This window comes from Rosa chinensis, chromosome 3, assembly GCF_002994745.2.
Source record: "Rosa chinensis cultivar Old Blush chromosome 3, RchiOBHm-V2, whole genome shotgun sequence".
In the NCBI taxonomy this organism is placed as follows: domain Eukaryota; kingdom Viridiplantae; phylum Streptophyta; class Magnoliopsida; order Rosales; family Rosaceae; genus Rosa; species Rosa chinensis.
The window spans coordinates 11,932,207-11,943,024 of record NC_037090.1 but is presented as its reverse complement, the minus strand read 5'-3'; the positions used below and the strand labels follow the sequence as shown (position 1 = coordinate 11,943,024).

The following is a 10,818-nucleotide window of genomic DNA, read 5'->3' as shown; positions in this document are numbered from 1 at the left end:
AATATGATTTCTTTATTTTTAACCGAAATTGAAACTTTCTCATAAATTTCCTTAAATTTGAAGTACCGAAACTTGAAACCTTGGGTAAGACTAGTATTACTCAAACAGTGCTACCAAATTCAACTTGGAGTTAATTTCAGTTTACCCCCCTGAAGTTAGGGGTCATCATCATGTTAGTCCCTCGAGTTTCAATTTAATCAGTAACACCCTTGTACTCTCCAAATTCATCAACCGTGTCCAATTTCTACTATTCCGTCCAATTTGGACCGTTAAGTTTGACTTTTGAGGGCTAAAATGGTCATTTCAAGACAAAAAAAAAACAAAACAAAAAATTGTTTTCTTCTTTTTTTCGTTTTTATTTTTTTGCATTTTTTTTTTCTGTTTTTTTCTTTCATTTTTTTTTCTTTTTCTTCGCTTATTATAATAATAATTATTTTTTTTAAATAATTTTGTCTTCAACCTATACACCACAAGTTATAATAAGTTTATAAAAACAAAAACAAAAAACTCTAGGTGGTCAAAAAGCAGCTCGCTGGTCTACAATATTTGTGATATATCTCTGATAAAGCAACGAATTTTAGGATATATCCCCAATAAAGTAAAGAAATATCTATAAAATATGATTAAAAAAATAAATACATATATTTCTTCACTTTATTGGGGATTTATCCTAAAATTCTCCGATAAACCAATAAAGTGAAGAAATATCTATAAAATATGATTAAAAAAATAAATACATATATTTCTTCACTTTATTGGGGATATATCCTAAAATTCTTCGCTTTATCGGAGATGTTCCACAAATATCGTAGACCAGTGAGCGAAGAATTTTAGGATATATCCCCAATAAAGTGAAGAAATATCTGTATTTATTTTTTTAATTATATTTTACAAATATTTCTTCACTTTATTGGGGATATATCCTATTATTCTTCACTTTATAAACCTATTATATTTTATAGATATATTTTACAAATATATCCTAAAATTTTTCGCTGGCTGGTTATAAATAAACCCTATAATAGGTTTATAAAAACAAAAAAAAAATACTCTAGGTGGTTAAAAAGTCGCTCGCTGGTCTACGATATTTGTGATATATCTCCGATAAAGCGAAAAATTTTAGGATATATTTGTAAAATAAATCTATAAAATATAATAGGTTTAAAATATATCCTATAATAGGTTTAAAATATAGGTTGAAAATATAATAGGTTTAAAATATAAAATAGGTTTAAACCCTATAATAGGTTTAAAATATAAAAAATTTCGCTTTATCGGAGATATATCACAATAAAGTGAAGAATTTTAGGATATATCCCCAATAAAGTGAAGAAATATATGTATTTATTTTTTTAATCATATTTTATAGATATTTCTTCACTTTATTGGGGATATATCCTAAAATTCTTCACTTTATAAACCTATTATATTTTACAGATATATCCTAAAATTCTTTGCTTTATTGGAGATATATCACAAATATGGTAGACCAGTGAGCGGCTTTTTGACCACCTAGAGTTTTTTGTTTTTGTTTTTATAAACCTATTATAACTTGTGGTGTATAAGTTGAAGACAAAATAAAAAATAAAAAAAATAATAATAATAAGCTAAGAAAAAGAAAATAAAAATAAAAAATAAAAAAATGGAAAAAAAAAACAGAAAAAAAATGCAAAAAAAAAAAACAAAAAAAAATTTCTTTTTATTTTTTATTTTTTTTTGTCTTGAAATGACCATTTTAGCCCTCAAAAGTCAGACTTAACGGTCCAAATTGGACGGAATAGTAGAAATTGGACACGGCTGATGAATTTGGAGAGTACAAGGGTGTTACTGATTAAATTGAAACTCGAGGGACTAACATGATGACGACCCCTAACCTCAGGGGGGTAAACTGAAATTAATCCTTCAACTTGTACGCCATTTAGTCAAGGTTAAGTTAGTTAAGATTGAGAGATCTATATATTGTGCAACAATGACAATTCAACATGTACGCCATTTAGTTAGGTTTGAGTTAGTCAAGGTCGAGTGATCTATATATTGTGGAACAATGACAATTCAACTGGGTTCCAACCATAAAAAAAAAAAAAAAAAACTAAATTACATTCACATTTTCAATATACAGCACAATTATAATTACATATAGTAAAAACACCAGTTTAGCAACCTACTACAGTACTAGTTAATTACTCCTACATATTAAATATATTTTTATTATAAATGTATAATTTTAGAGAGGCTACATTGTAAATAGGTTTATTATAAGTTAGTTTAGTCCATGTAAAAGTTTCATTCAAAAATATCATTTTATAAATGTAATTAATATAATTTCTTCATTTTTAACCCAAATTTCCACCGAAATTGAAATTTTCTCCGAAATTTTCTTAAATTTGAAGTACCGAAATCGAAACCGAAACTGAAATTTGAAACCTTGGTTATAGGTGTCATCGAAAAAAAAAATCTCTAATAAAGATGAAATAAAAAAGGATGGGTGTGCAGAGAAATTACTTGGGTGTTCAACTCTTATTTTGGGGGCTTAGGTTAATTCTTTGTTCACGGTACCAAAGTGAAGTTCTAGTGCTACTGTTTAATTTGTAGTTAGTTTTGGTTCTTTTGGTTTTGTTTGCTTTTGTACTTCTTTTTTTGTTGGTCCTTCTCTTTTGGCAAGGTTTTGGTATAGCCCCCCTTGCTTTGTACTTCATTTTTCTTACTTCAATAAATTCGGGTAAGAGCAATGAGCTCGCTCTTATCCCGCTTCTATATATTTAAGGATGGAGTTTCATCTTTTAGTAGAGATTTTTTTTATGACAACTCAGAGCAACTCCAACAAATTCCTCATATTTTGATTTTTCTCCATTTGAGGGAAAAATTTGGCTGTTTTGCTCCAACATATTCTCTATAATTATTCCTAAAATAGAGATAGTGATGAGAGAGAAAACAAAATTCCATATATTTACAGCAATTTGTAAAATTTTAGGGAAGGATTTAGAGAAGAATTATGGAATCTGTAAAATAGAGAATCTGTTGAAGTTTGAGCAGAATTTTTTTTGGATATTTTAATTTTTGCTTCCCTATAATAGAGAAATTTTAGGGAAGCTGTTGGAGATGCTTAGTAAGTCTGTGTCCATTTTTATATTTTTATAATGATAAAGAAGTGGTTTATACTTAACATTTTTATGACAGGTAACGAAGAAATTGTCGGCACAAGAGTGTCTCTTCGTCTTTTCTGGATAAACATTTCATTGAGAAAAATTCATCTCTTTTTAACTGGGAGGTTTTAACCGACTAATTATTTGTTGAAAAAAAATGCTTTATAATTTTCCCATTTTTTATAGTATGGTCTTACCCCAACGAAAAAAAAAAAAAAGAATAGTATGGTCTGGACAATGAAATTTGTTTGGCACAAGACTTTTCCTTTTAATTAATTTTTTGATGGGAACCTTTTGCTGTAAAATTTCATCAGTGAAGGTTAGTTTTCCCTTTTATTTATTTATTTTTATTTTGAGATTTTTACCAACTATTAACATGTCGGCGAAAGTGATTTAATTTTTTTGAATAGTATACTCTTGCTAACAAAAATTAGGACACAAGAGTGTTCCATTTTATTATTATTTTTTTATGAGAATCTTTTGGCCGGTCCTCAACCTTGCTTGATCCGTTGGGTAGGAAATTAAATAATAGAGATTAGCGTTAATTTCAGGTTCTATGTTTAGTCATGCTTACCGTCAAATCAATGAAGTGGCTCATAATTTAGCTAAGTTTACTTTAAAGTCTACAAGTTCTAGTTCATGGGGATTACTTCCTCCTGATTTCATTGTTGAAGCGATGTGTAACCTTGAATGCTATTCAATAAAAGTACCTGCCCTTTCTCTAGAAAAAAAATAGTACGTGACATAACAGGTTTCATTTTCATGTAGAGTTTGTCACTCTTTTCATTTTTGTTTTGTTTACATTTTACGATCATTCTTTCATTTTCAACCCCCATTGATTTGCACGTAGATTTCGTCATTCTTTTTTTTCAAAGATTAAGGACCCCTTTTTGCGACCGAAGAAAAGAAGGTTCTTAGTTGTGCTTAGTGTTGTAAATTATTATGGCTATATCATGTAAATTGTTGTATATTAGAAGATGCTTTTCTCTTTCCTAGTTTTAGGGGATCCATGTTTTAAGGAGGAATTTAAGGGTCCTTGTTTTATGGAGGACTTTAGGGGTCCTTGTTTTATGGAGGACTTTAGGCTATATGTTCCTTATCTTCCACTATATATGTAGTCCATTTCTCATCCATGAAAGATGGTGAAAAACAGAAATACTACACCTATTATCTGCATCTAAACTCTCTCTCTCTCTCTCTCTCTCAAGTTCATTGAAGCAAAACTCTATCCATTTCCTGAAACACTTTCACTTTCATTTTACAACACGTTATCAGCACGAATAGCTCCAGGATTCGGATTGCAGATTGACAAGAGAAGAGGTGAATAACTCTTGGGTTGCAGAGAAGAGGCAGTTCATCATTCAATCAACATCACTCTACAAGCTCTACAACCAAGTAGGTTTTTCCAAACAAAAACCTATTTTGCTGTTTCATTTTACCTTCTGATCTCTGTGTTCCAGTATTTATTTAAAATAGTAATTCAACTCCAAAATTCACCAAATTTTGTATGCTGGAGCCCTTATATGTTTAGTACATCTCTGTAAATTTTCATATTTTTCTGGGTAGTTTTGCTTAGTGTTTCAGTTCGTTTTTTGACTGTTGTTCAGTAGGAACTGCAGTCACAATTTATGACTTTTGTTGAAGCATCTAGTTTAACTTAATCCTCTATGAGAGACACTTATTTCTCTTGCATTATAATTGGCATGATTGAAAAAAAAGAAAGAAAGAGGAAAATCAATAGCTTTTAATTTAGCTATCAATTCATGTATATTGTGACGAATATCTATATATACTTGTTTGGACTTTGTGATAATGATACATCTTTCCTTCATTATTTATTATGATAATGTTTTACCTGCTCATATTAAATTTAAATATTTTACCCGCTTAAATTCTTTGCATTAGAATATATATGTGAGGAATGTAGGTACTTAATGAACCGGAAGTTCACACATAAACATTGAACCAAAAATTCATACATAAATATTGAACCAGAAGTTCACATGTATCGAACCTGTAGTTTCGACAACACTGAAAGATTATGAACCTTTCCAAGTAGGCTCATCCAATTAGATGCGATGTCTAGGTAAGATTCAATGAGGCTGTGTACTTAAGCGAGCCTCGCTCCACCTAAACCTCATCTTCTTACCTGGTCGTATTCAATTGGAGTTACCGAAAGAACTAAGTAATAATATTTCACATGTATCGAACATGTAGCTTCGATAATACCATATAAGGAACTTGAAGTTTCCTTCACAAATTCACTATACATGTTTAATCCGATTTTTAGTATCATGTTATAGAACCTGAAGTTCTTATTGATTGCTTATGGAAGTCATTACCCATGGCACTAACTATTGTCCTTTAAATCCTTGTAGAGAATGTCAAATCTCAACAAGCTTGACTTTGTCGCTTTGGAAGTTTCCGGAAGGAACTACCTCAAATGGACCCAAGATGTCAAGCTCCATCTGACTGCAAATAAGATGAGATCAACGATTATTGCTGACAACATCACTCCTGAAGACATGAAGGCAAGGGCTATGATTTTCATCAGGAAACATATGGAGGAAGCACTCAAGGTGGAATATTTAGCTGAAGAGGACCCACGGTCTCTTTGGGTCGCTCTAGAAGAGCGATTCAACCATCAAAGAGCCATCTACTTGCCGGAAGCAAGACACGATTGGCAGAACATACGCTTCCAGGATTTCAAGACTGTCAATGAGTATAACTCTGAAATCTGCCGGATTCGGTCACTCCTAAAATTCTGTGGAGAAGAGCTCACAGAAGCTGACCTACTGGAGAAAACTTTCTCCACCTTCCCTCCTTCCTGTATGGTCCTGCAGCAACAATACAGGGAAAGAAACTTTGCTAGATTCTCTGAATTAATCACCATCCTGTTGCTCGCTGAAAAGAACAACAACCTACTTTTGAGGAATGATCAAGCAAGGCCCACCGGTACTAGAGCAATTCCTTTGCCTGAAGCAAATATTATTGCCCATCACGAAAATAATCGTGGAAGGAGGAACCGGGGCCGTGGAAGGGGAAGAAGGTCTGAACGTCCAAGGCATGGACGAAGAAATGGACCCAGAAATGGCCCATATGACCGCGACCACCCAGGCAATGGCCCAAGGGGTCGAGGAGGACGTGGACAAGGCCCACGTGGTGGAAACCGAAATGCCCAAGTCCGACAAGCTCAAATTAGAGAGAACCCTGGTCCGGCCCGTCGCCCTCAAAATCAGCATAATCTATGTTATAGATGTGGAGGCACTGACCATTGGTCCCGCACCTGTCGTGCAACAGATGAAGAGATAGGAGAGTATCACGCCAGACGCGGAACTCGAGAGGCCAACCTTGTGGAAGAGTCAGTCCCTATGGATACCACCTTGGAGATTACTGATTTCCAAGCAGCTAATGGATACATCGAGGATTGAAAACTCGAGGACATGGACATAATAGGCACTTGTGCCATATCTATGTTATTGTTATGAATAATGCTTTCTATTTTTCAGTTTATCTTTGGTGATCTTTGGAATATTAGTTTTGCATAATTTTGTTATGTTTGGATGTTTAATTCAATAAAATTATTTATTTTCATACATGTGATCCATTGAATTAAATATATGAATAGGCATGTCTTGTGGAGAAATTTGTTGTCTGGCTGATAGTGCTACTACGCACACCATACTCCAAGATAGGAAGTTTTTTTTAAACTTATTGCCTACTCATACCTCTGTGACAACTATATCAGGACAATCCAACCTAATAGAGGGCCATGGCAAAGCCCAATTTATGTTGTCCAATGGTACTGAATTTACCATTAATGAGGCCCTATACTCTCCACGTTCCAGAAGAACGTTATTGAGTTTTAAGGATATTCGAGCCAATGGTTATCACGTTGAAACCACTGAGGAAAAAGGAGTGGAATATCTTTGCATAACCTCCAATTTGTATGGCCGGAAGCGGACATTGGAGAAGCTAAAATGCCTCTCGAGTGGTCTCTACATGGCTACCATTAGATCGATTGAGGCGAATCACATAACCAGCCAGAAGCTAACCAATTCGAGCAACTACTTGCTTTGGCATGACCGTTTGGGACACCCAGGTCAAAGTATGATGCGCCGTATCCTAAATTCATCCCACGGGCATCCCCTTACCAATAAGGATCTTGTGTACAGTAACACATTATGCCAAGCTTGCTCATTGGGAAAATTAAATATAAGACCATCATATGCAAAGACTGAAAAAGACTCCAACCTTTTTCTACAACGGATACAAGGGGATATATGTGGACCTATCCAACCACCATGCGGACCATTTAAATATTTCATGGTTTTGGTTGATGCATCGACAAGGTGGTCACATGTTACACTATTGTCCACAAGAAATGCTGCTTTTGCTAAACTCCTTGCCCAGATCATTAAATTAAGGGCTCACCACCCGGATTATCCAATCAAGTCCATAAGACTTGATAATGCCGGAGAGTTTACATCAAAATCTTTTGATGATTATTGCATGTCCCTTGGGATTAATGTTGAGCATCCAGTTCCGTATGTTCACACCCAGAATGGTCTAGCAGAAGCGTTCATTAAAAGATTACAAATGATCGCACGGACCTTGGTAATGCGCACCAAGCTTCCAGTATCTGCGTGGGGCTATGCAATTTTGCATGCAGCCATGTTGGTCCGACTAAGGCCCATTGCCACCCAACCTTATTCCGCGTTACAGTTGGTGACTGGGTACGAACCTGATGTTTCGCACTTACGTGTATTTGGGTGTGTAGTTTTTGTGCCAATTGCACCGCCACAACGTATAAAAATGGGTCCTCAACGAAGGATGGGCATATATGTCGGTTATGAATCCCCATCCATTATACGCTTTTTAGAGCCCTTGACAGGCGATCTCTTTACCGCTAGATTTGCGGATTGTCACTTTGATGAGACAGTTTTCCCGCCGTTAGGAGGAGATAAGAACGTTACCGTTCCTGATGAACGACGTGAATTGACATGGAATGTCCCCACTATGTCTCATCTTGATCCCCGAACCGCGCAATGCGATAATGAAGTGCGAAGAATTCTAGATCTACAGAGTGTAGCCCAAAATATGCCAGACGCTTTCTCTGATCTAGCTAAAGTGACGAGATCACATATACCTGCTGCAAATGTGCCTGCAAGAATAGATGTCCCTGTAGGACGCATTGTCCCGGATGGACGAGGTACGACAATGGCGGCTAACCAATCACATGTCTCTGCCCACAAGCGAGGTAGACCACTAGGTTCGAAGGATTCCTATCCCCGAAAGAGGGTAAAACCAGCACAAACGAATCCACTAGACATCGCGATCTCAACTAATCCATCTCACGAGATAATTCCAGATTATGGGTCCGTCCTAGAAGAGACAACGTTGGGGGACGCTCCAACGTTTGAACCCACTCTCGAGAATAGAGAAATCTCGATAAATTATGCATGCTTAAGTGAGATTTGGAATCGAAATGAGATTATCATCGATGATATATTTGTATTCGCAGTAGCTACTGAAATTATAACTAGCGATGATGTCGAACCTCGCTCCGTTGATGAATGTCAACGTAGAGACGATTGGCCAAAATGGAAAGAAGCAATTCAGGTTGAATTAGATTCCTTGACAAAAAGAAAAGTGTTCGGGCCTGTCGTTCCCACACCTCGACATGTTAAACCTGTAGGGTTTAAATGGGTATTTGTAAGGAAGCGTAATGAGGGAAACGAGATTGTAAGATACAAAGCTCGTCTAGTGGCACAAGGATTCTCTCAACGCCCTGGGATTGATTACGATGAGACATATTCTCCTGTAATGGATGTTATAACATTCCGCTACCTCATCAGTTTGGCAATTTCTGAAAAACTGAATATACAGCTAATGGATGTGGTCACAGCTTATCTCTATGGGGATCTTGATACAGAGATATACATGAAAGTTCCTGAAGGACTTAAGATACCCGATACAAATAGTTCTAGACCACGGAACACCCTCTCCATTCGTTTGAGGCGTTCACTTTATGGATTGAAACAATCTGGACGGATGTGGTACAACCGTCTAAGTGAATATTTGATTGGGATGGGATATGTAAACAATGAACTATGCCCATGCGTATTTATTAAGAAAACAAGTTCTGGATTTGTAATTGTGGCAGTTTATGTCGATGACATGAATCTGATTGGTACTCCTGAAGAGATCAAAGAAACCGCCAAGCACCTGAAGTCTGAATTTGAAATGAAAGATCTTGGGAGAACGAATTACTGCCTCGGCCTGGAGCTTGAGCACCGTGCTGATGGGATTCTGCTTCATCAATCAAACTACATCCAGAAGATGTTAAGACGCTTTAATGAGGATAAAGCGAAACCGTCAAGCACACCCATGGTCATCCGAAGTCTAGATCCTAAGAAAGATCCGTTTCGTCCCGCAGATAATAACGAAGAGATATTGGCACCAGAAGTCCCATATCTAAGTGCAATAGGCGCATTATTGTACTTGACTCAATGCACTAGACCAGACATTTCATTTTCTGTGAACTTGTTAGCTAGATATAGCTCTGCACCAACACGCCGCCACTGGAATGGTATAAAAGATATTTTTCGTTATCTTAGAGGTACGATTGATATGGGCTTATTTTATCCCTATGCATCAAGAAATGGATCAAACCCCCTTGATCCTCAGAATGATGCTCGCCTTGTTGGATATGCTGATGCAGGCTATCTATCAGACCCACACAAGGCACGTTCCCAAACTGGTTATGTTTTTACCATTGGGAATACGGCAATTTCTTGGAGGTCTACAAAACAGACCCTTGTTGCTACCTCTTCGAATCATGCTGAGATTCTAGCTCTTCACGAAGCAGTACGTGAATGTATATGGTTGAGAGCCATCACAAAGCATGTTCAAAGCACATGTGGACTGCATTCCACCACTGATGAACCAACCACTATCCACGAGGATAATGCAGCTTGCATCGAGCAAATGAAGACAGGTTTCATCAAAGGAGACAACACCAAACATATTGCACCAAAGTTTTTCTTCAATCAGCAACAACAAGAGCATCAGAAGATTGAGGTCAAGCAGATTCGATCTGAAGACAATCGTGCAGACCTCTTCACTAAGTCACTACCAAAATCTACATTCCAGAAGCATGTACAAGGTATTGGTCTACGTAAATTATCTGAATTACCTAACATGTAACTTTCAGGAGGAGTTGAATCAGGGGGAGTATCCAGAAGCATACCCACTTGACCATCGTGTACTCTTTTGTCCTTCGTCCAGGGTTATTTTGTCCCACTGGGTTTTATTACCTGGCAAGGTTTTAACGAGGCACATCTTTAGCATGGTCGCTCCATCCTGAAGATGTTTTGATTCAACATATATGCATTTGCTCATCTTTTCCCTTCGACCACGGGTTTTGCCCACTGGGTTTACCAGGCAAGGTTTTGGTGTAGCAACTCTAAATGCATCCCTCTCGTAGATATGCTACTTACTTCTTATGCTGATAAGAAGACTCCACTTATCTCTGAAGCTATGATATTGCTACTCCACACTCATGCGCGTTGTGCTCTTTTTCTCCTTCGACCAAGATTGTTTTTTCCCACAGGGTTTTTATTACTTGGCAAGGTTTTTGACGAGGCAACTTAAAAGCGCACAATCTAGGCAA

The 10,818-nt window shown here is 36.4% G+C and overlaps 1 protein-coding gene across 1 annotated transcript; it reads left to right on the top strand.

Moving 5' to 3' along the window:
• The first annotated feature begins 4,088 nt into the window (after positions 1–4,088).
• LOC112193205 lies at positions 4,089–6,739 on the top strand. Its single transcript, XM_040515834.1, has 2 exons — positions 4,089–4,538; positions 5,524–6,739. The coding sequence occupies exon 2, from the start codon at positions 5,525–5,527 to the stop codon at positions 6,572–6,574; it is 1,050 nt and encodes a 349-aa protein (XP_040371768.1). The 5' UTR covers positions 4,089–4,538; position 5,524; the 3' UTR covers positions 6,575–6,739.
• The last annotated feature ends 4,079 nt before the right edge of the window (positions 6,740–10,818 follow it).

What these genes read in the sequence shown, in the direction of transcription:
- LOC112193205 (XM_040515834.1), top strand. Translation starts at nt 5,525, where the DNA reads ATGTCAAATCTCAACAAGCTTGACTTTGTCGCTTTGGAAGTTTCCGGA.